At 43.6% G+C, this 26,071-nt stretch overlaps 1 protein-coding gene, 1 long non-coding RNA gene and 1 pseudogene across 3 annotated transcripts in view; 2 read left to right on the plus strand and 1 right to left on the minus strand.

Moving 5' to 3' along the window:
• Positions 1 to 14,250, minus strand: part of LOC105889255 (guanine nucleotide exchange factor VAV3) — a 77,147-nt gene extending 62,897 nt beyond the window's left edge. The window contains exons 1-2 of one of the 2 annotated variants that reach the window (XM_031584365.2): positions 13,686 to 14,250; positions 2,123 to 2,239 (exon numbers count right to left, since the gene is read on the minus strand). In XM_031584365.2, coding sequence (XP_031440225.1) covers positions 2,123 to 2,239; positions 13,686 to 13,892 — 324 coding nt within the window. In that variant the 5' untranslated portion in view covers positions 13,893 to 14,250. The remainder of the gene's footprint in view (positions 1 to 2,122; positions 2,240 to 13,685) is intronic. The other variant, XM_031584366.2, reaches the window with a different exon arrangement.
• Positions 14,251 to 15,597: 1,347 nt separating this feature from the next.
• LOC116224454 lies at positions 15,598 to 16,617 on the plus strand. The gene is made up of 2 exons (XR_004165594.2): positions 15,598 to 15,828; positions 15,965 to 16,617. It is a non-coding gene; the product is annotated as an uncharacterized LOC116224454 (long non-coding RNA).
• Positions 16,618 to 17,461: 844 nt separating this feature from the next.
• On the plus strand, positions 17,462 to 23,053 carry LOC105889368 (annotated as a pseudogene).
• The last annotated feature ends 3,018 nt before the right edge of the window (positions 23,054 to 26,071 follow it).

Here is a 26,071-nt window from a genome sequence, read left to right on the forward strand (position 1 = left end):
TCCTCCATTAACGAGCCTGGATGGGCTCATGCGAGCTGGGCTGGGCTGAGCAGGGCTGAGCTGAACGCACTCATGAATCTACAAAAAACCTCTGTGCGTTTTTCACGGCCAAGAGAAGAAAAAAAAGTCTGACAGCAGAAAAAGGAAACAACTTTCTCTGCCTTCTTCCAATCTCCACAGAGTACAACTCAGTGGAGCGCGAAAGGTACAAATTTGAAACACTTTGAAAAACTCTTTTAAAACAGCCGAGAAAAAGCACACAGAATAGATCACACAACCTACAAATGGAGGCCCAGAGATACAGCCTCAGGAAAGTGAATGTAATGTACTGATGACACAGTATCAAGGATTACTCAAAGAGGACCATGAAAAATGTTCTGATGTGAATTTCAAATGTCAATATCAATTAAACTAAATAATTTTCCTCCCACACATGTATGAACATAAAAGAGATATACGAATGAAGTTCACATTTGGCTCCTGTCGTGTATGTTTCTCATGTGAGAAATTAATTGAATTCTATATTTACAGCAGCACATGGTCCACAGCACAGAATACACCACATGCTTACAAGAGAAATCCTTTGATTGGAGTCCAATGCCGCCTTCGCTAAAAATGACTTAATTCGGCATGATGCAGTGCACAAAGCGTTAAAGCGCTCAGAAGAGCGGAGCTGCAGATGAGTCGAGCAAAATCCTCCGCAAGCTCATTTGAGTGTATTTTTCTGAAGCTTTCCACAGTCCCTACTGTCAAAAAGGAAAAACCTGGCAGAAACATCTGACCGTATTTTCAGTCAGGCCATCTGAAGGGTTAATAAATATGGTACGTTTTATTCAATAGTGTAGAAATGTTGTTTATTAAACATTTCTACAATCCACATGGTCAAAGCAGCAGTTCAACTACAATATCTGAACATAGTTTCAGTGAGTGATGCCTGAAGGGTTAATGCAATTTGGTGAGTGTTTTTCCTTCAAGCTGTGGTCAGAGGAAGTCACTGCTTTCTGAGTGCTTGTGCCACAGACGGCAAGGTAAGAAGGGTCAAAGGGTACCCTCGTTGGAAGCTAGGGAGCATCTGGCGTTTTTTAAGCTTCGGGTTGCTATTGATTAGGCTGGTGTTTAGGCCTCAGGCTTCACAGCTGCCAGAACCATCACGGAAGGAGACACGCTTGCTTCACACGCACGCACGCACACACACACACACACACACACACACTTCGGTAAAATCAGGCTCATGTGTGTATGACAAAAATCCACAACAATATACTTGTTTTCTTCCTTACTCACATGTCCAAGCTCATGAACGCACAGACAAAGTCGCCCACACGTGAACGATTTCACACACGGCACACTAACACACTCAAACGCTCACACACTCGAATTTCTTCAGAGTCTAAATTCACCACAAACAACCGTCTTTGAAATTGCATCAAAAGAGAAAGAAGTCAACCCTTCAAAACCTGTATCTTTCTGACATACAGGGCATCTTACATTTCCTTTTACAGCCATCAAAGTCCCACAGTCAACATACACACACCGCCTGTCATCAAAGCAGCAGGGTTGACACCCCCTCACACACACACACACACACACACACACAGCCGGGTCTGGTACCTCCCACCAGTAGGGACGGCCTATCAGCCCTGTTGTGCTCCACTGCTCCTTAATTAAAGCCTCTCCAAACTATATTAAAATGGCAGCAGGGTGAGCCTGGGCAGCCAGCCTCTCCACACAGCACACATGGAGGACAAGAGGGGGGCAATATGGAAGTGGGTTCAGCTTCACACATTACCCCAAAAAATTGTATCTAAAGGATACGCAGAACAACATTTCCATTGTCCTCCTACACCAATTCCAAAGCTAAATATATTTGACAACACACAACCGTTTACATAGTAACAGATATATAAGTCCAAATATGCTGTACAGAAATCTGATCCATTTTGTTGCCTACACTTTTTTCACAAAATGCGAGATAGCCTTGTGACTGGGGAATATATTGGAGTTAGACAGATAAAGGTTAACAGGCCATTAGCCATTGCACTGCGGGTGTTGGGGATGAAGTGACAAGATGTGGGTGCGCACACTATTTGCAAATAAACACAGTTATAGTTCTGAATCTCACCTTGCCAAAATCGCGCACGTCGAACAGGTCAAAGGCCTCGAACAGCTCGCTCTTCTTCATGCCGAAGATCTCGGAGCATGCGCTGAGGAACGTCCTGATGTTCTTCAAGCAGAGGAACTGGAGAGAAGAACAAAATACAGCATGAGCACAATCACATCTTAACCACTGCAGGCTATAACAGAGCACTAAGGACATGCATCACTTCTATGCCTTATACAAAGGGCACAGATGTACAGTTTTATGTCCTTACACACTGTCCATTAGCCCCCAAACCCCCAAATGAAAAACAACATATGGTAACCTTAGAAGTACCATTATAAATATAATTTATGAGTAATATCAACACTTAACAATTTGAGAGGCAATACATTTGTAAGGATTTGATATCCATCAAAAGGATAGCAGTGGATAGCAATCCCAAACAATCACAAATTTGCTTTTATGAGAGGTTGGGGAATGAAAGTGAGGGGTGGTAGCTGTACAGACAAGTTTTGATTTTGTCTAGACCAGGACAGAGGTTGCCTCAGGAACAATCCCTTTATTTGGACAGAGGTTTCCCTCAAAAGAAACAGCCCGTGTTAATCACCCAGCACGAGCACATTCGAACACCCCACTCTGTTATGACTGCATGGCCCTGCCCTAGACAACTGGCCACAATGTGTCTGGAGGACGCCATCACTTTGGTCTGAGCTTCAGAGAGGCCAAGGAGGGGCAGTCTGGTTTACACAATACTTTGACACATACTCAAAACAATGAGTTAGCCTGTGCCTGACAGACCACCAGTGCTTTTTGATTTATGAGGAGAGGACAGTTAGGTTAATTGAACGCATTTCTCCGGCACTTCTTTTGAAGGGGATGAAGGGGCTCTGGACCTCCCCAGCCTAACTGCCCTGACACATTCAAATTGAGAAAGGGCAAAAGAGATAGAATAAAAAAAACAGTGAAAAAGCTTTCCGTTTTTTCCAGGGACTTTCCAGCTCGGATTTTTCAGCACTAATGAGCTGAAGGAACTGGGTTCCATCCAAACACTTCCATCCCTGAAGACCATTTACAACAGTGTGTCAGCACTTTAGACCAGGCCAAATTAAACGGGAAGATTTATTTGTTAAAAAAGGAGGAAAGAAAATGAAGTGCTGACCACAACCTGCATTGGGTCAAGAAAGAAGAAAAACTCTAAAACATCTATACAATTTATGTTCCTATAAACAGCATTCTGTCTCATAGAAGGATAGCAGGATGTAGTTAAGATAATAGGTTCCCATAAAACAAGCCTTAAGACATGACTGACGTGACAATAACGTCCAAATGCAAACCTAGCCAATCAAATTACCTAAAGAGCGTTGTTTTAAAATTCAAGTGTTTTGCATTGAATAGCCTATTTCAATATAAACGTCACTGAAAATTCCTATGGATTTAATCATTAACATAATCTATTCCCTTTGCATCCAACGTCTAATGATGAAAATAGTATATAATCCACTTTGTATAACTGTTTCAATAAACAACCACTTTGTACAGCCATAATCAAATACAAAATCTGTGATGATTAACAGCATTTCCTTTGCACACATGTCGGCAGGAGAGGAGTCTGTGTTAGTGTTAAACTTCAATCACACTGCGCCATTGCTTCTGTGCTACGCAGCCTCTTTGGGGAATCTAAAAGCCGTGTGGGCTCGAGCGCCAAAAGACCGTTGAGTTAGGGATTCAAAAGCAGGATATAATACACAAGAAGTGAGCAGTCGGGACAGCCTGTGGCCCCTCTGCGCGTTTGATGGCTATCTTAATGGAGCTGTCCAGTTATGGCCCTCTCTGATGCCTCTCCCTCACTCGGAGAAACAGAGCTTATCGGCTGGAGGCCCTTGAAATAACATTGGTCTTCTCTCCGATGCACACAGCGATTGCTGCCCTATCAACGTGCATCTGCCAGTCTCCGTCTGGTCTCTTGCCAAACTGTTAAGAGTGTCACAGCAGCGTTCTAGTTCTCTCTCTCTCGCTCTCTCTCTCTCTCTCTTTCTTTCTCTCTCACACTCTCTCTCTCACACACTCTCTCTCTCTCTCTCACACACTCTCTCTCCCTCTCTCACTCGCTCTCTCTCTCTCTCTCGCTCTCTCTCTCTCTCTCTTTAAATGTTTCTTTCAACTTGTGGGGAGGCTTCATAGGAAGTGGGTTGGCTCAGTCGGCCCTGAGAGTGATACCGAAAGAAAAAGAAAATGACAACATGGTGGCTCTGTTTGTGTCTTTAGTGAGAACGCTGCTCTCCTTTTGACACTTAAAGAAGGTTCTGCAGGGGCTCACAACTCTACTGCTCGGGGAGTTATGGCGCAATATACCTTGCAGACTTATTTTACACAACACAGGCCACACTATCTACAATCCTTTTTTCCACGCGAGACTTATAACTTTTATTTCAGGCATCTTCCTGTGCTTTACCCTCGGATGTCAAGTTCCAAGTGATAAACTGCTCGCCCATTCTGTTCCTATTCCACCTTCTACTAAAAACTTACAAGAAGAAAACAAGGGGTCCTTGGGAGTAAAAGGAAGCTCAGACAACGAGAAACACAAGCTAAAGCTGGCCAGCTAGGGGAATGTATTCAAGGTTTACACATGTATATATTCTGTTTAGTTATCACAGCAGCTCATCTCTCCAGTTTTTCATGAGATCCCATCGGAGAGAGAGAAAGATAGAGATAGAGAGAGAGAGAGAAAAAAATGAGAGAGAGAGAGATAAGGAAATAAGCCTGTGCATGCTGTGAATTTCAAACCCACTCTGATGCAAAGCTGTCTGTTGGGGAGAGAAGACACAGGCAAGGCAAGGGGAGGTGGGTATCTGGCTAACAGGCTCACCAAAGCCCAGCGCTGCCACAGCTCATTTCACTGAGCTGTTTTGTGCATTAGGTTGCCTGCCTGTGGACCCCCCAAGACTCCATCTGTAACGGCGGGCCACTTGACACCATGTCTGACGCGGTATCCTCCAAATCTCTCCCAGCACAGAATAGCAAAAGCATGCAGTGGACGCGCCCCAATGCCTCTCCACGGGAGTCCCACGATACACGCCCTGACTCAGCACACCGGCGACAGACCTGTTCCGTGAAGGAAAAAGGATGGGTTCCTCTGTCTCCGTCTCAGAGTCAAGGAGAGGGCTGCATAATGGAAGGGGGCGAGGTTTCATTTTTCAAAAGCGCTCCATCTGAGAGATAATAGGGAGTTCAGTATGTACAGTGGGGCTGGAAATAGCAATCCCATATTTTCACTTTCAGAGTCACGTGCCAAGCTATAACCCAGAGGAGCTGACGTGTGCTTCGACTCCGAAATGAGGCTCAGGACTTGTGCTTTTGTATGCTTTGCGGATGCTTGCAGGTGCCATGGCAACGCCGTAATAGTGCCTGGTCTAAAGGGTAAGTATGTCACGGCTCGTGATCAAATCCTCGTCTATCTGATCGGGGCACGGTATCATTAGGTCATTGAGGTCGACCTGTAATGTTCATTACTTAATGAACGTCAATTAACAGCAGGCCTTTGCCTCGCTCCACCTCAGGAGGAGATGACACACAGTGGTGATTCAATCACAGGCCTGAAGGAGTCCCTCACTCATAGCTCCATCTGCATTGAGACAGGCCACAATGCTGTCTACAGACCTATTCAACATTTTATTCTATGCTGGTTTATGATCCGCACAACAGAGACCAGATGATATTCTGACATAGCACAAGGTGGTAAATGATATTTAGTAGGCCCTAGATCTTGTTACAGACACGATTGTAAAAATTCATAGAACTGGTCTTGTTAGAACAATTTGCTGAAGTTAGGTCTGGAAAACCCATAAATGTCTTCATTCATTGAATGGAAATAATGAAACTGGCGAGGCAGGCGTGTGTAACATACGTTAATTTAAAAGCTCAGGATATTTTGGCGGTTGTGTGCAACTGGGAAATGCGAGCTCGGCGTGGTGGGCGGAACGTTCCGCTGACGGAGCAGAACCAGTGGCGCGCTCTCCCGCGACCTGGGTCCAACTCAGGCCAGCGCAGCCGACAGCTAAACAACCAGGAACCTACTCAAAGACGCCCACACCACTCATCCTACATCCCTCCCAACTCCCAGATCGCTGTATAGAGTATCACTTCAAGACCTCTACTTATCTATTCGGTCCTGATGAGGCAGGACAGATTACTTTTTCTTCCAGAGAGGAAGGTTGGTCTACTGGCACAGACGAATGCTGCTGGGTTTTGGGGAGTACTTCACAGCGCTCGATACCGCATTCACTGCAACCTTGATTTAATTGGCATCTACTGAATGCGTCCAGATGCCAGTTTTTAATAACAGTGCAGTAACTCAGAGCTGAAGTGCACTGAAGGGCTATAAAATCGTGAGATAATGCGACTGTGCTTAATGAATATCTTCCCTGAGATGACAGTAATTTATGGGCCTCAGTCTGCTCTGGAGTCAGGAGAGGAACATCACATTCAGACTACATTTTCAAAAGGGCGTGATAGTACTCCTTTCAATGAAAAGAAAGTTTAACAGTTTCAATCATAAATTAGCATTAGCCTAACACAAAGCACACTGCTCAAGGCTCAGCCAACACAGCATTTAACACTGAACTCACTTAACTCCTCTGCCTCCTTGATAGTCACTTCAGTGTCCACCCCTGACTTTATTTATGGAGGAGTTAGGATTGGAATTCCCTCACCCACTGGTTTGTGGGTCCTCATTTTGACATTCCCAAATTGGGACCTGATATGGGGCAGATCCTGGGCAGATGAGTGGATTTGCCCGGCTGCGTGACTCGCCTGCCCTGGGGAATCCACCGGCGGCCAAACGCCCCTTTGGAAAGGGATGCCCAGCGATGTGTTCAGCATTGCACACGCCTCAACCCCTCACTGGTCGCCATTAGGCAAAGCTGCTTTTTTCCCCTCTCTTTCTTTCTCATTCTCCGCTTTCATCTGTCCAGACTCTTGAGGACCAAGCGCGGAGAACGGCTCTGCTCTCAGTGAAGCGTGAATGCAGGCGATTTCCTTCACTCCTTCCCCTCCTCCACCTCATCTCTCACCCTCCTCCTCCTCTATCTGTTCCTCCCTTCATCCTTTGCCTCGGTGAAGTTTCGGGCGAATAATCATAAATCTGATCGCAGCTGCAGAGAGATGGGGCAGACAGGTCAGGTCAGCTGGTGTGTGTCCACATACACACACACACACACACACACACACACACAAACACACAGACACACAGACACACAGACACACACACACACACACACACACACACACACACACACACACACAGCTACAGTCACACCCATGGTTTACACTGACTCTACCACAGATAGCCTTTTGACACACAACATTACAGTTAGTGATATCCTGCTTTTGAGGTCATTCTGGCCAAAGCCCAGCATGAGGCTGCCATTACGGTAATATTACAAAACACTAACATTTTCATCATCCTAAATACTAAATTCTACCTTTTCCCAAAAAAATGTGTTTTAGAATGAGAGTTTAGAATGAAATATACCACCTGAAACAGTCTCAGAGCTGAAATACTAAACTGACACTCGTATTAACATCACTGCTATTAGAAGGCTATTTTTATCTCGGTTTAGACAATGCCATGTCCATTTAATTTGGCACTATGCTTACTATGCTCCGCTGGAGGTCTGCGGTAGAGGTTTCCTGTCTGCCAGAGGCTACAAACCGCCTGACATTACAATAAGTTCTCGTCCAGTGCTTACGGGTCACCACCTCTACCACAATTCACCAGATCCCTTTTGACTCCAGTCATCGAGCACTGGAGAGGAAAGCAAAATGGAGGCTCAAATGACTCAACTGACAACAGCAAGGACATATAAGTCGTTTTTCTTTTTAAAGAAAGAGATCTGTCTCAGTTTTCTCTGTCTAAGCTTAAATGGGGTTTGGAATCAGACCAAACACAAAAGAAAACAATTAAGCCTCATCGTTAATAACCCCCTTTGTTCTCTGTGACTCTGTGAGCACAGACAGTGAGCTTTTACGAAGATCGCAATACAATACAAATCACATGAGTAGGACTGGGCCAGGTTTGCTGAAACGTAATAACGAAAGATTCTTGAAACGCGAGAACCCCCGCACTGAGAGACATACGATTGCACTTGACAAATGACATTAGGTAATATCTCCAAATGCACTATTATCCTATTTCTATGAACAGAATCTCCCCTTGCTTCCTGCATTGAGGACAAACACATTAACTTACATGGTGGCCAGCGAGACATGACCAGAGACCAAACATAAATGGCATTAAAGGTCAGCTCCATCCTAACATAAATACATTGAGGTTGCACTGGAAGACATTGAGTTATATCAGTAGAAAACAATAACTGGGTTGGTTTGGAACTGACCCACTGGCCCAAGTGTAAATGTTGAATCTGCACGGACTCTAATTGCGAAAACACAGGATCCGCCTTGCTGTTGCAAGGCCTTTCCTCCCTCAGTCCCTTGAGGCTTACAGTTCAGGCAGTTACCTTGGCGACTGAACGAAAGGTCAGTGCTTGTATGTGTGTATGTGAGTGAGAGAAAGAGAGAGACAGAAAGAGAGAGAGAGAGAGAGAGAGAGAGAGAGAGAGAGAGAGAGAGAGAGGGAGAGGGAGAGGGGGAGAGAGAGAGAATGAGTATGTCTGGTGGAGAAGGATTTGCTGGACCATGCAATTTTCTGTGCAGATCTCATCATGAAAACTGCATAAATTCGCATGTTACACTGATGGCATGTGCTGGAGTGAAAGTCAACCCCCCACCCCTGCTCCACATACACAGAAACATCTGTAGCCCACAGAGAAATGTAAAAAAGCTCATATTTTTCACTGCATTCTATCGTCAGTGACAAAACCCTCCAGAGGTCTAAGGTCTGGACTCAGTACTGCAAAGCAGATTCAAGCCCCTTTCATTGGTGAAAAGCAGACACAATATCAGCCACTGGGGTTGATAGAAAATAGCAGCGGAGGGTTCCGCCATCCAATTTCGCAACCCCTGTGGTGTATATGTCTACTTTAACTACAGAGGCTCCCTGCCGATAACACCCCCCAGGGCCCAGACATCAGACAGGAAGTGAGGTCTCCTAGCCTGTCCGCACAGCTCCTCCCCTGCTAGGCTCATTTGATACGGTGGAGGGAAATGATGTGAGGAGCGGAAGAAGACTGGATATGAAGTCTGTGAACATGTGTAGCAGCACGATTAGCTAAGATATCAATTTAACAGTGTGGGTATAAGTCAGGCAGCATGGTAATAAAATGTAGTTTTTCACTGTGACACTAATTTGCTACATACATTGACTCAACTGAAAGGTGGATTTCAGTCCCCTGAAACCTCAAAAAGAGGAAGGAAGCAACATGGTTGTCTGGCTCTCACTCTCCATTCTCCTCAATCATTTAAGAACGCCCTCTAGTACACTGTGACTGGGTCAAAAACAATAAATAGACGTATGGGTTATGGTGGAGCACTAAACAGGTAACATGTATATATTTATTCGAGTGATGGTCCAAGCAGCTCAGGGTCAAGTCATGAACATGAATTCCGTCGTGTTGGGCATATATGGTCAATCTGAGAACAACAGCATGCCAAAACAGTAGCGGCCAAAATACCACTGGAGGACCCAGTCCAGGTCAGTGAAATCTGTATTCTATTCGATTCAGAACAGCTTGATGGAACAAGGCTTCCTACACACATACTGTATAGTCATACAGGAAAGAACATAGGCTAAGGGTTAGGGAAAATACAGGGATGCAGCATTGTTTAAGTTAGGAGCAAGTTATAAAGAGCCTGTAACAGGCTCTCTCTCTCTCTCTCTCTCTATTACACACACAGGGAACACACACACACACACACACACACACACACACACACACCATCTTAACGCTGAGGTGAAAGCAGAGGGGAGTCCTACAGTGTGTTGTGTGATATGATATCTCGATCTGGCAGAACGGGGCTAGTGGGGGGAATGTTTGGTTTCACTTCCTTCCTTGATCCTGTTTCCTCATTTCCAGCGTGTGACTCGGACAGCCAGTGAGAATTGTGTGTTGAAGGGCTAGTCTTCTGGTTTGGCCAGCTGAGGAACAGGATCACTGTGCAGGCCAAATCCATTGTGTGTGTGTGTGTGAGTGTGCGTGTGTGTGCGCGTGTGTGTGTGTGTGTGTACGTGCGCACTATGCTATGGCTGACAAGGCCTCCGCACTCCGATGTTACTGTTAAAGAGCGCACCAAGCTTCCTGCAGAAGTGGGCTTGAGCAACTCGGATAGCCGTCCGTACGAGCAAGCGAAACTGTTTCTTTTGAAATCGCACACCGAATTAAAGCAACATTGTTTATTTGACTTAAGACTAATTAGTCACCAAACACACCAACTACAGGTAATTTGTGTCACGGGATAGTGAATGCCTTATGGATAGTAAACAACTAATTGTGGGGGAAAAGGCCCATTACTGCACAAACGCTATGGCCTCCAAATCTAAACAAGTACTATGAGGCCCTGATTTTCATCTTAACTCACTCACAGCTAAGACATTTATCTACATTTAGAATATTTACAGTTCCTGCAGGCCCTACAGTAGCAACGCAGATACAGTATATATAGGTTCTGTGTTTTTTTTCTTTTCTTGCTGGTAACCTCCGCTGTCTGCTGCACCTGTTGCTGTTTCCTCTCGCAAAAAAGTTTTCTGCCACATCCCCACAAGGTGTGACGACATGGGAAAGCAAAGTTGAAAAATTACAGATTTCAAATTTGAAAAAGGAGTGAAAAATAATACAACAACAACATATTTGTACATTTGAGAACAACTTTCCCATTTTTTTAAATGTAAAAGCTACCAAACAATGTACAATTAAACAACCCCATACTTCCTACAGTTCCTCAGTTTATTTTTAGGCTTCCCCTGAAAACGTCTCTCAATGCTGTCACTGTGACACTTCCTAAGTGTATCAAGAGCTGTGTACAAAGTGGGAGTTAGGATCATGGGTGATTCGGTGACGTGTCGACCACAGGTTCACACCAATGCCGACAACACCAGGATAGATCATCCACAGAGGACAGGCCTTTGTGCTATAATTACACGCTGAACGCCACCAACACCAGGGCTCTATTATGCTCTGTGGAGGTGAGGAGATGGGACAGGGATGGGGAGGGAGACAGCATCTTTGGGGCTGGGGGAGGATGGGGGAGGATGGGGGAGGATGGGGGTTGCTCCTCACTGCCTTTGTCTGAGCTGGTCCCCTGGGTCGTGGGCCGCCTGCGTCCCATGTGTGGAAATGAGCCGGTGATAAACTAGCTGCCACGCTTTTCATGAATAATTCACCCACACCCGTCACTACCCCCTCAGTTATGGAAATTTCACCTTCTGCATCGAAAGTTGTTCAATGTTTCTCACCCTATTGTGTGTGTGTGTGTGTGTGTGTGTGTGTGTGTGTGTGTGTGTGTGTGTGTGTGTACATACATATGTAGTGTATGTGTGTGTGTGTGTGTGTGTGTGTGTGTGTGTGTGTGTGTGTGTGTGTGTGTGTGTGTGTGTGTGCTTTTGTTGGGTAGTGACATTAAGCTTAATGGACACCCTCAATAGAGTATTTGAATGTGTATGATTTCCTTCCAGAGAGAGCATGAAAAAAAAAGCGGTCTCTACAGAATTGCAGTTTTTTCTAAATCCTTTTCATATTGTAATTGGAAGATTAAAGATAATGTTTTATTAATATTTCTGAATGTATTAGCATTGTTAATTCATTAAATGATGACTAATACAATCTGACACCAGCATAAATGGACGCCTCTTGGAACTGCTTGACCGTGTCGTTGGGAAAAAAAAATAAAAATCAGCAGCCCAGGGCCTTTGGAGCTTATCCTCACGGCCTCCAAGGAGGCACAGTGCACACACACACACACACACACACACACACACACACACACACACCAAGGCAGCACGGTGCCAAAGGATGGGCTTCTCATTCCCACACTGGACACAACATGCCACACTCGGAGTCCAGCGTTACACTTTCCTGTTTGTTTATGAACCACTACACACTCACACACACACACACACACACACACACACACTCACACACACACACACGCTCCCCACCGCGAGACACACACACACACACACACACACACACACACACACACACACACGCACGTCATTTCTGTGCTTGTTCTCTGTCAAGCATTTCCAGACAAATACATCTAGGGAGCACGTCCATCAATTACAAACATGGGCCAAAGCGATAAAAATGTCAATACCAATGAGCTTTTTATTTTCCGCACACACTCAGCTTGAGTGGTGTTCGGAGTTGGATAAAAACAACAATAAAAACTCAATTACAGTGCCCAAAGACAATCCTATTGACACAGGGATGGCTTTTAAAATGGTTTAGCCCCTTCCATATCACTTTTGACAATCAGGGCTGATGGACTGCATGTATGGATCTTATGCACAGTCAGTACTTTGTTCAAAGGGATTGTCACAACACATCATCCATTGTGTATTAAAAGTATCGGTGTGTCTCGCTCTCTCTCTCTCTCTCTCTCTCTCTCTCTCTCTCTCTCTCTGAGTGTTAGTGTGTGTGTGTGCGCGTGTGTGTGTCTATCTGTTTGTCTGTCTGTCTGTCTGTCTGTCTGTCTGTCTGTCTGTCTGTATGCTTTGGGACAACTGTATTTACTGGGCTTTTTAAAAGGTTGGTCAAGGGTCTTCCTGAATATCTGTCCCCAATGAGTTTTCAGTGCACACACTCTGAACAGATTTGGTCCATTATGAAGGAGAACCGTAATCTGGTCCAGACCTGCAGCAGATGGTATTTTAAAATGTGGAGAGAGAAACGTGGCAGCCGCCTCTGTTTTCAATAATGTGAGTACCCTGCTAACACTATAGAGGAGAGACTGTGCCCACTAAGAGATATGACAGAGGTGTCTCCCATCTCAAATATCACCCTTGTGTGATATGCTGACATAGCATATCTATTTTTTTTATTATTTGTAGGGCTGGAGTGTTTTTAAAGACATTTTTTGATAACTCTGTTAACTAATAAAGGCTTCACTATATGTAAATAGTTAATTACTTAACAGGGCCTCTCCATATGTTTTTCAGTTTGCGTTAGTTTTAATTTTTTCTGTTTCTTTCTTAGTACAAACAAAATAGCTGTTTTATGTGTGTTTTACCTACATATTGTAAGATATTTAATCCCTCCACACTCTTTTGTAGATTAAATTAAATGGAGTATGAAATAATTCAGGCTTCAGGCTTTTATCCCACCTTACATGGACCCCATCACCTATAGAGGGCAGAATTCATTCTGAATTCAGATAACGGTACAGATTCTCGGTGAGAGCGATTTCTAGACCAATCAATTAGAAGAAGACCTAGGGATAGTTCAACTCTAGTCAAATTAAAGAAGCATTCAATTCACATATCATCTTCGACCATTTAGGTAACTTTTACACTGTTGCGCATGTTTTCACACGAATGCCGAATGTTTCAAACGCAATGCCGAATGGATATAGGCTACGGTTATGTTCGTACAGTCTTGAACTGCACAGAGCTTGATTTGAAAACATTCTTTACCTGTGACATCTGTGGCCTCAGGTTGATCTCCTTCAGGTTTATGGATTGTGGTCTTAGATTGTTGAGAAGCTGACACAGGAGAACCCCATCCCGGAGTGTTTGGGCGAGATCGAACACCTGGGCAGACTCCCATGTTACCCGGTGGGTCGGTGGAAGCACCTTGCAGTTGATCAACCAAGAAGCACACTGCCTCCAGTACTCCATCATGTTTCGTGAAGAAAGTCTTTTAGTCTTGTCTGAACTGCTCAATCTATGGTGAGAAATGATTCTAATGACGGGTTCCTCTGTTTGGCAGCTCACGCTGTGAGCGAAACTCGGAAGCAAGCTTCGTATCCACTCCTCGCTTTAACATCGCAGGAAAAACAAGCGTTTTCATCGATAAATGTTTCTTCAGTCACTGATGACAGAGTCGTTCCGAGAAAAACCCACAAGCTATCCTGGTGTGTTCTCCCTCCTCTCTCTCTGTCTCTCTCGCTCTATGTCTCTCTTTCTGTCGATCGTAAACCTCCCCTCCCCTCCCCTGCTGCCGCTGCGTTAGGTCTGTCCTCCGTTGTCTTCCGCCTGCCACTCATATGTTCCGTGTAGATTACGATATGACCACTCTGTCGCCGTGCAGGCTGCAGACTACTAGATCAATGCCGTGGAAAGGGAAACAGAAAATGTGCCTTTCGACGTGTGAAACTGTTGAAGTCTATTAACACCAACACTGACTTTAAGCTTTCAACGTCTGATCAAATAGCCTACGTGGACTGTTTCGTATACATTCATCAGTTCTTCAAATACAACCGGGTTACAATTAGGGTTCAGGCTATAGATTTTTACTTTTGGCCTGTGGCTGGTGTTGACTTTTGGATTACATATATCATGTTTGGATTAGGTTGTGCAAACAAATGTAATTCTTGCATATGGTGCTTTATCCATCTTTGCATTTAAATGGATGACATGGTGTGAACTTTATGACCAGTGGACACCGGTGTTTGGTGTTTGAGGAAGAGGTCAAAGTCTGCTGTTTTGCCTTGTCTGTCACCCATGGCCCAAACTAGTAGATGAGTTCAGAACTGAAGTGACAGTAAAACAGAGAGGAGAACATGCTGCTTTCTCGCTTTCAAGGGTGAAACGACAGAGCTCACTGTCATGGATATCCTGTTTCTTTTGCTGTTCCTGTCACAGAGAACTATGGGAGTCTGTCAAAACATTACTGACGTTGCCTATCTCTTCCTGCTGAATCATTCTCTAGCGAAGTAAAGTGCAAAACGCTGGCATATCTCGTATTCTGAAAGAATATTTATAGTGGATGAGGCATTTTCCCCATAATCCTAAAATGTTGCCATTGGGCATGCCATAGCACAAGGGCAATCAATTACTTCAGACAAGCGATATACCAGACGTGGAATGTTAAGAGATTCTTGCTCCCTTCTCCGCTAGGTACCAGCTCAAATATTTTGTGTAGGAGGAAACTAAAGTACCTGGTGGTGACTCTGTAGTCCTCAGCTGAGGTTAACATTTTGGCATTCATCTAGCTAAGGTGAGAATATATTTGTTGACAATATAATTAGCAGTATTCCATACATATAAATTGTATTTGCAGTATGACTAAAGAGAGGGGTAAGGGCCACTGAGATCAGAAGAGGAACATGTTTAGTGAAGTATAACAGAAAGGGAAGGGTGAGGAGAAAAAGAAAACTGCCGAAGGCCAGGCAGAGAGAGAGAGAGAGAGAGAGAGAGATAGATATATATATATATATATATATATATATATATATATATATATATATAGAGAGAGAGAGAGAGAGAGAGAGAGAGAGAGAGAGAGAGAGAGAGAGAGAGAGAGAGAGAGAGTTGGCCTGTGGGCAGCTGGCTCACCGTGATGTTTTGAACAGAATATGCGAGGGTGAGTGTGGCCTGTGTCCAGACAGTGCCATCCTGCCCATAGATCCGATTTCTTTTCCCCTCCCTCTCTCTCTCTCTCGCTCTCTCTCTCTCTCTCTCTCTCTCTCTCTCTCTCTCTCTTAGGGACCAGTGATGAGAGAAGAGAGAGAGAGAGAACAGGATGACAGAGGGTGGGATGGAAAGGGGATCTACCTCTCTCAAATTATCACCATCACTTCCTCTGTTCACACAGACAGCTCTGTGAGAGACTCAGGTGAATAGGCAGCTGTCATAGTTAATAATGTACTAACAACGGCCAGCTAAAGAGGAAGAGAACAGGGGCAACGAAACTAAAAAGTCCTAGCACCAACAGACATGAAATGCAATGTTTTTTTTTTGTTTTTTTTAAGGTGTTGGAACATCAGACAATGTCCTGACCGCCCTATTTGGCGCGTCTCCTCAAAGTTGCGATTCATCGGAGGAAAGCAGAGCCGCGCAGGAAGGAAGCGCAGAGCTCAGTGTGTGCAGAGGTCAGCATCGAACTCGGCTTCACTCCACGGACGCTATTTTCGAGCCTTGGCACAAGATGGCCTGCTCCCACTGGGCCACCAGATGATCAAAGCCTTGTGTCGAAAGTGCCAAGAGCCACGGTCCCTGCCGCATTGCCAGCATTCCGCCGGTCGCAATCTCTGTCACGCCACTGCGGCGTGCATGCAATTTATGCCAGTGTCCATTCTGACAATGACGATCCAGTGTGGTGACAGGGCCTGATATCTTTACACTGCTCACAAAATAAGGACATTTGATAGTTGACATTGATCATATTTATAGATCTTGTTCACACTTTTTAATGCAAATTGTTAGTATTTTTATGCATTCACTGACTCCTAAAGGATGCACTTGCTCGAACACTGGCTCATTTTAATTAATTGGTCATTCCCAAAGTGACAGCTGGCTCCACTCTCAATAGAGATATTCCCATCCCAATTCCCAATATGAGCATAGTGGCACTTAAGTTCTTCTAAAAGCTTCATTTGATGGTGCATTAAAGAATCAAATCACATTTTGGGCTGTAAGAGTGCAGATCTTTAAGCTGGTATCATGATACAATGGATTTTTGCTAATCTCCTGGAGGTATTGATCTGGAGGGTGAAATAAACCTATCCAGCTCCAGGTCCTCATTTTGTGTGTGTGTGTGTGTGTGTGGGGGAGTCAATAAGCAGGGTGCACGGGGAGTGGATCATAGTGAACAGCAGTGGGTATCACCCTGGCCACTGTGACAGCAGGCCACGGAAGGAGCATGGGATTAGGGTGGTGAGAAGGACTGACTGTGAAAAGATATCAGAGAGCAGTGGCAAGTCAGACAATGGGCCACAGACATGTGAAACAGGCAGAGAGAGAGAGAGAGAGCGAGAGAGAGAGAGAGAGAGCCCTGAAGGGGACACAATTGCTCGAGCTTCAGACAATTCACAAGGGAATAAACCCAGTTTCCTATGTCAGTATTATAGAAAATAGCTTGTATGTTCTGAGGCAGGGTATGCTCTGAATTACGTGTGAATGTAACCTATTTGCAATACTCACTTCAGAGGTAGCCATAAGGTGGAAAACATGAGTGAATTTGAATGAATTTGAAAAGTAAAACCTATAACTATCAAATAAATAAATAAATAACCGATTACCTGCAACCATTATTCTGAAATATCATACTCTAAATGCGTATTCTAAGAAATCAAGTGCGCCTCTGCCTATCATGGATCTGTTTATAACACACAAGAAAGTTAGTAAACAGTTCAGCAGCCGTATTATGTCAGGACAGTGTTGACAGCTGTTTGTTATGAAATCTTATGGGCGTATCAGCTGAGTGTCGCTTTGAGATAATCGGGTTGTACGCAGAAGGGGTGTCCAATTTTTGCAGTTATCTCATTCTTCAGGCACAAAGTCACCCAGAGTCACAAGGTTTTTGAAGTAACCACCAGGACTATACCACACACTTACTACTGAACGGCTCTTGAGTCAGGTCATCAAAAGGTAGGTCTCTTCGTGGGTAACAAAATGAGTTTACGTTAAACATGAAAGATAGATGTGTTCAAATACAGATACATCATTAAATGAATAAAACATTTAAAGGTGCAATATGTAATTTCTGGAATCCAAACTAAAAACTTTTCAACATTTGTAATTGTGAAAGCATAATTAAGACAGTGTTTTGAATTTTTAAGTTCATTCTGCGCAGCTTGATTGTCTATTTAATTGTATTATTATTATCCATTTTTTTCTGGGCCTTAATTAGAGAAAGAAATAGCTGCATAAAAACATGAAACAAAGCATTGGGGGAGATGACAGTTTTTTTTGTTATTTCAGAAATTGTTCACTGTTACTGTAGGTTACTGTAAGTTTATTGACAACATGATAAATCTACATATTGCACCTTTAAACCATTTATGTATCTATTCTGAGTACAGTGTGCATGTTAAGGGTCTTTGTAATGTTTCAGATGGCCTTGACGCTTGCTGACAGAGCAATTGGAGCCATCCTTGGAGCTGCAGTTGCTGATGCAGCAGGTATTGAACAAATGTTGTATGTTTCACATGCTAGTCATTAGAGGAACCATGCCACGTTTTGTAGAGTAGAGTCACCCTCTCCTCTTGTCTTCCACGCAGTATTAGCTAGATATGGTCTTATCAGTCCTTGTCATCTGTTCACTCAACACCAAGTACTGGGCATTTGGATAAGGTTTTTTTTTTATGTAACTGTAGTTTTATAACACCCTGAAATGTTAGCTAATATTAAATAGATTTTTTTTTAATTAAAAATAGCTTTCTTCTGAACAATAATGGCAGCAGTCAGCCTATATCTGTCTAGACTGTAGAGGACCATCGAGAGGTCATCTTCCATTTGACAATAGTGAAAAAATCCTACTCTTTTGCTAAGGCTGCTGGGAAATTCCTTTTCCAATCATGGACTTCCTCTTTTCCTTCGTTTGTTTTCCAATGCAGCCCAGCCGCTCCACTGGAATTATAGACCCGAGAGGCTGAAGCCTCTCCTGGATGAACTGGAGCCATTTCCAGAGTTTCGCCCCGAGTCTGCCAACCCCTTTTACCTGAGGAGGACAGGGGAACAGTCGTGCTATGGAGACCAGGCCTACGTGTTGCTCGAGTCCCTGAGCGAATGTGGGGGTGAGGTGTCTCATTAATGGTTTATGAAATCTGGCATACAGTCGCATGAACCGAAATAAAATACCCTCTTCATTTCCAAACTAGGTTTAAATGTGGAAAACCTGACAAAGCGTATGTACACGTTTTTTGGCCCGGGGACAGTGTACGACCTCCCTCTCAACAACCCCTACAGACCCAAAGGAGGTGAGTGTTTGGCCCTGAAACTGAGTCTGAACTACCTTTTGGAAAAGATGCTCAGACAGGGGATGAGCGCGGGCACTTGACATCCGATCCCACGGTGGGGGGTGCTCTGGCTCCTGCTGTCCGGTCAGCACAACAACTTGTCTGGTCCTCCTGCATGCTCTGTGGAGTCGACTCCTTCTGAAAGACAATAGTAGCTTGCTCCTGTGGAGATGCATATTAGTGGCAATCAACTGAGTCACGGTTTTACACATGTGTGTTTCATTGTTAATGAAAATGAAAATGAAAATGGCTGCCTGTGTTTGTGCTCAGGGCCGAGGGCCATCCTTCCTATTCCAGGGCCCTGGAGGAATGGAAGTCTCAAAGCCTTTATGAAGAATGTGGACTCAGGGAAGGAATCAACTGGTAAGGGAAATAATCATCATTCTGATGGAATACCATAACTTAATTTTATGTGGAGAGATTTAGAATTATGAGGTATATAAATAATGATGCTCCACAGACAATACTCACAATCAGATGCAAAAAAACGAATTAAACTCGTTAGTATAGAGCACCAAGATCTTCAGTGTACACTGATAACTTGGAATATAACACACTTTAGAAATGAACTACTAGAGAACAAGCCTCGAGGTCTGTTTTAACAAGCTCTAATAATTCACTGTGATATCCCACATCTCAGAGTAATTGTTTTTGTCTTCTGTGGTTCATAATTATAATTTTTTTTTAATTGAGATAAATACATTGCATACAATACATTACTATTTTTGGAAGCAAACATTAATATCATTCAGTTATGTGAAATGCTTCGTCTCTACATCCACCATGTTTTTCACCTTATATCAAATGCCATTCGAGTTTTTTGACTGTATGAACTGGGACTTTATTTAATTTGCCCACTGAAACAAATGCGGTCATCTGAACTGGCACAAAGTAGTACATGGTTTCTTTTTGCCTGCTCTCAGGCAGTGAAGAGGACAATCAGATGGATGGGGTAACTAAGCTGGCGCCCGTCGTGGCACTCTACGCTGGCAGGCCTGAGATGCTGGAGAGGGTGGAGGCAGCAGTGCATGTCACCCAGGACAACGATATGTGTGTGGCCGTCACCCTAGCCGCAGCCAGGTACAGGACTTCCAGCTCAGCCTGAATGCCGCCTTTATGTTGGACAGGTCAATAAAATGTCCAGAAAGTGTGGCTCTACTGACTATGACTGTGAGCTGTAAACACATGAGTGTCAATGAGTCTTTCCTCATTTGTTTAGCTGTTTCAAGAGTGTGTAAATGAGTTTCCTGACGTCATTACCATAGCAAACTCCAAGAATGTTTGCATGTACGTAAATTATTTTGAGCCTATTACCGCTGACTTTCCTGGCTACTGAAATTGGAAAGTCCTGTGTTTTGATGCCATATGCACTCAGCAAAACAATCAGCTAATCTCTATTTAGTCATTTTATCAGGCTAGGAATGATTGCTTTGCTGGAGATACAGTAAAAGCCTGCAGTTGATTGAGGTCCTTGAATTGAAGTAGCATTATTAACAATGTTTCATGTTTGTTGAATGACAAGTGAGCATCCCTCGAATTCCTTCAGCTTTGTTACTGGAATGAGGGTTTGTAAGAGCATCCTGTTTTTGAATAGCCATTGCTCTGGAAATGGCATTTGTCTGCACCATGTCACCGTTTAGTCAATAATCCCTCATTTCTGTGAGTCTGAACAGCTGTGAGCAAATAATTTTAAAATGGTTATAACTAGTTTTACCATACAGCGGGAATATACATTGGACAATACTATTTGTATATGACATATATTTCAATACTGGATATTTCAGGTTCTTGGAGCATTATATTCTTAATGGCCCTGACCCTAAAGCCTTGGATGTTATTTCGGAGCAGCTGAATGATCCAAAAAGACAGAACCCACAGGATCTGGATAAAGCTGTTGCAGGTACGAGAGCAATCTGAGCACCTGAGCTGCTTGGGTCTGTGATGTTTGCAAACTATCTGTTCTTCTGGGTGGACATTCATGTCTAAAACGACTGTCATCACCTTAAGTGCTCAACTTTAGACCTGACCCTGTGCTGCACTTATGGGCTCCTGCTTCCCCACTTCCCCTGTGATTTGATATGAGTGGAATAAGAAGAAGAAAATGCAGGAAATGGAGTCTCTGATCTCGCTTTTTATGGTCCACATGGAAAACGTTAAAAACATTAAACGACAGCAAAAGTCTCACCTCTCCCTTTGCTTTTCATCACTGCAGCACACATCCATCAGGTCAAGCAGAATGTGGCCAAGACTACCCAGGAGCTGATACCTGCCGTGTTCTCAAACACATGAGGTAGGCCTAATCACCAGCACCTCACGCTGGCAACAGCAGGATCCCGTCTGTTCTTTCTGGCGCCGTGTCATTATTGTCAGTGCAGGCTACTAGCTCAGTTCCGGGAAAGGGGCTCTCGCCTTTGATCCCACAATTAATGAATCGGCCATTATTAGTGCCCCCCTCTCCCCCAAAGAAAATAGCTAAGCTGAAGTTTTTGTTTTTCTGTGTATTTACTGAAACTGTATTGTCCCATGAGGGACTTTTCATAGGCCTAGTCCCTTGTCTCTTGTACTGAAGCATGCTGCCATGTTATTATGAGATTGTGAAGAACAGACGTTGCATTTAATTTACACATATTTTGTGGGTTATACCAGTTAATTGACAATGATTTTTGCTTCTACAGCATTGCATTTGGTTATATGTGCTTCGAGTTGATCCAATGGAGCACTAGTTATGAACGCTTTTCCTGCAGCTCATAGGATCATATTTAACGCAGAGTTTAAGAGTTCCAGTAACTGGGTTATGGGCATCTGTGTTAGATGGCTGGCTCTTCTCACACACACACCCTCCTCTAGCTTTGCCAGGTGCGCTCCAGGGTGCACTGCATGGAGTTCTGACATCCAGCCAGCTGGACGAGGCCGTCCGGACCACCATGCGGTGTGGGGGGTGCACCTGTAGCCGTTCCTCCTTCATCGGGGCTTGTTTTGGGGCTCAGGTACGAAAGAACTTTCTTTTCACTTTCCCACTTATGGTGTTGTTGTCCCCCTTGGCTTAGTTGGCTAAATGGGCTTAGAATAATAAGTAGAGAGTCATCACAGTATTTAGAAAAAAAAATATTGAATGGACTGCACAGGGTGTTTTCTTCAGTGGCAGACTACTTAAGACCATTTGCCAATTACAGAAAGAATTACTGAAAATTACTCCAAGTTCCTTTGTGTAGAACCCCCATGGGTATTCAGCTGGTAGTGCAAGTCAGATTGAAGACTGGTGAAGACCTTTATCCTCCATCTGTCCTCAAATAAAACAAACTACAAAGGGAGCCAGTGCATAAGCAGACTATGGTTCAATTACTGGCCTTTTTCATATTATATGTACTTAAATCGGAAAATATTTCACAGACTTACAATGGCAAGAATTTATTGTCTTTTACTTGATAATGGGGAAAGGATTTTCCGTATGTATGTAACCTTTCCTAACCGTTTTATTACCTCAAGGCCCATTGTTCCACCCTCTTTAATGGGTCTTACCTTGGATCTAGTCCACTGGAGCTCATCACTTCCAGTGGCATCATCTGTTTCGCTTTTGTGTGCTTTACAGATGGGCCCTCAGGGTATCCCTGAGTCTTGGAAGAGCAGGACCCTGAGGTATCCACTACTGCTTCAGTTGGCAACCAAAGTCGTAAGCCTGCGGGAGCCTTAACAATGTGTGTCAGTGATATTGTGGTTCATGGTCCGCAGCAAAAGCATGTTATGGATTCGCTTGAGTGTTAAATAAGCAGACAAATCACATTACATAAAGATATTAACATTAGGCCAGGATCAACCGAATTGGGTTTTTGTTGTGCCAATAGATTCGCATTAAAGGGCTTCTGTAACACAACAGCACTGCAACAAAACAGCCCATGAGAGTTTTGTCTTAAAGTCTTGATGGATAAAACTTGATCCCCTTTGTTTTGTTTCATGTGCAAAGTGTTCTAAAGATTGATTTCACATGTGGCAGTACCAAAATGACTAATATATTTTTTGATTTTGCTTTTATGTCTTCTGGCTCACTACACAATGTGTGTAAAACTAATCAAATTTATATAAAAGACTTTGACAGTGTCTTAATCATGTTCGTCCATTTGTTTCTCTGAGGACCAGGAGACTGAGTAAGCTGTGTATTTAAGTAACCTCTAGGTTATTGGGGCTCAGGGTTTGAATTAAGTTGAAGAACAGAAACTTATTTAGCTAAAGGGGAAGTGAATTTCAACACGTTTGAATGTTCTTACTGTTTGGCACATGCTCCGTAGAAGTGAAATAACAGAGGCATAGTGATTTACAGTCTGCAGGCAACCGGCAGGACAGCAACCTACCTGCTCCTCAAAGGAGCTGAACTGTTATTTCAAAAGCTAATGTGACTTCCACATCACCATGTTTTCAATGGGTCCTGTGACGCTGTTGGATGCTTGAACAAAAGACTGGATCTAAAATTCTGCACCGTCAGAGCAAAAACCGAAACCCTGCTGTCAGTGGCTGCTTGGTAAATGACATAGCACAGTTAGGTTAGTCAGTGGTTCCTGGTGTCATGACCTGGATTACACATATAGATGTTAGACCCAGAACAGTAACTGACATTCAGTTTAATGTTTGAAGGACCCGTGTTTTTGAGTTGCAATTTCTAACTTAAATCTTTTTTTGGAATTATATGTACATGGAAAGGTAAAACCTGATGTTTAAATTAGTCAACATTAATTGGTTAACATGGTTAACATTGATAAAGCATTACCCACAACATTAACATTAACGTTAATACAGGAATGATTGGTTTACCCATGTTAACAAAGGAATTAATTCACAAATTCTAGACGTAAAGCTTACTTTAATATATCATCGTATTTGCTTCATAAAAATGCTGAAGTAAATGGTCATGTGAATTAATGCATCAACTAATTCTGGGTAAGAGAATCTGTAAATTCTTACACATGCATATTTCAGCGCAGATGAACAGAGATACCCAGTGTTGGTAAACGTCTCAGAATCTCATGTCTCATGGATCTCAGAGTGGAGAAAGTAGGTCTTCACAACTGGAGGGGGCCTTGTAAACATGTGTGTGCATTAGTAATGAGAACAGTCATCTGATACTGCAGCCATTTCTGTCCACACAGCAGGTAACAACACAGATCCCAAGTAATTGAAGCCAGATATGGGGTTTCCGACACCCCCACCCACACACATCAATTCATTATGTAGAAATGCATGTCAATAACGGCACATTGTTGAAATCGTTATTTTCTGCTGACATTTCAATATGTGAAAAAAATAAATACAGGCTACCTGTATGCGGTGAACAGCACATCCTGATTGCACCATTTTCAGAGGTTCTAATCATGTCATTTTCAAGGATATAGTTTCATTTTAAAGTAAAGTGCATTCCACGGGGTAAAACTGAGTGTAGTTTCTAAAACCCTTCAATGATGTTTCAAATATAAAGTACAAAAGCGGTGTCCGTCTTAAAATAATGTAAAAGGATTCTGTTAGTTCTGAAATCCATTTGCAGAGCAAATGCATTGAATCATTTAAAGCATTTTAAGAGCAAAAATATTTTATGTCAACTGCTAAGAGTTCTCTCTCACCAGGTCAACAAGAATAAACCAGTCACTCAAAAGTTGAAGCTATGACCAAATACTTTATATCTATATATCAAAATTCTGTTCATTCTTTATTTTACAAAAGTTTACATTATTTTACAAAGTAGTCATATCTTTATAACCACTCCTTTCTGAAAAACCTGGAAAGGGAAGAAATGAATGTACCATTTTAAAACATACTTTCCAAATCTTCATTTAATGTTGAGTTTCATTAAATATTTATGATCACAATGCAGAGGATATTTCTTTCTCCCTCGTTTTAGGACATTCCAGCTCCCGGGAAAATTCCTCTCCGCTTTCTACTGGGTCAGAGTGGTCTGCTAGCGGGCAGATAAGGCCATCTATCTTTGGCGAGACAATTTTGCTACTGCTATCTTACCGCATTTTCCTCAATTATGGCAGATGCACAGATGAACAAGATTTCAAGGCCAAACATAAACAGGCAGGGGAGTAGAAGGAGAGGAGGGGGGGCGTGGCAGTGACATTTCAGGCTCTTTGAGAAATCCCCCACGGTCCAGGAAAAACTGCTAACATCTTCCCGGTGTGGAACTCTTTGCTCATGAATTTGCTACACATGTTTGTTCAGTGGTGCACTCTGAGGACTCAGGATAAATACGGCTACTGTGGAGAGAAAGGTGCAGAGCCTGGACCCGTGCCACAGGCAGTGCCCGAGTCTCGCCTCTATTCAGGTCTCCAGCCATCGGGATGGAATGTGTGTGTACATGTAGGGCTTCAGGTCACTGCACTCTGATCGTAATGAGGATTACTCAGCTACTGTGAATCACTGGGCCCTCTCTACTGTATCGCTGGGAAGCACATCCATTATACTACGTTTGGGGTCGTTCCAGACAATTGTGTTGAAAACCTAGTGGAAAAAGAGGGTTGAGAGCTAAGAGCTAATGGTGTGAAGTCGAATGAGTGTGTTGGTTGACCGGTTAAGTTATGTTTGGGTTTTGTTTGTACGTCTGTGTTTGTTGGTCTGCCTGGAGCTTAAACATGAACACAGAAGCATCTGCTGAAATCGTGAAGAGCACGTGAAGAGTGGAGGCAGTAGAGAGAATGAGAGCTAGGGAAAGCCAGAGAGGAGGAAGGAAAAGGGAGAGTGCTGATCAGTTTTTCCATGCCTACTGACGTGAGCCAGGTTTCCTACCTGCACCAGCGGGGCCATAAACTTTACCACGGCCTGGGGTGTGATGCCACAAATGTTCTGGCTCCCACCTCATCTGTGCGTCTGAAGCCACCCACCCACCCACACTGTTTCTGCTGGGCTCACAGCTGCCTCGTCTCACACACCTGCAATACCCATCTCGCAGTGCAATTCTCCGAGATATATGCTAAGTGAACAGGAGGAGGCAAGGGACTTGAGATTGAGGTTCAGATATGGCGCTAGTGATTTCGGTTTCTGTGAGAGGCTCAATAAGGACTCTCTGTTGTTTTAATGTGTAGCTAATAATCTGATTGCATGTCATGAGACTCATACTAGCTTTGGCTGTTACGT

This window comes from Clupea harengus, chromosome 17, assembly GCF_900700415.2.
Source record: "Clupea harengus chromosome 17, Ch_v2.0.2, whole genome shotgun sequence".
Lineage (NCBI taxonomy): Eukaryota > Metazoa > Chordata > Actinopteri > Clupeiformes > Clupeidae > Clupea > Clupea harengus.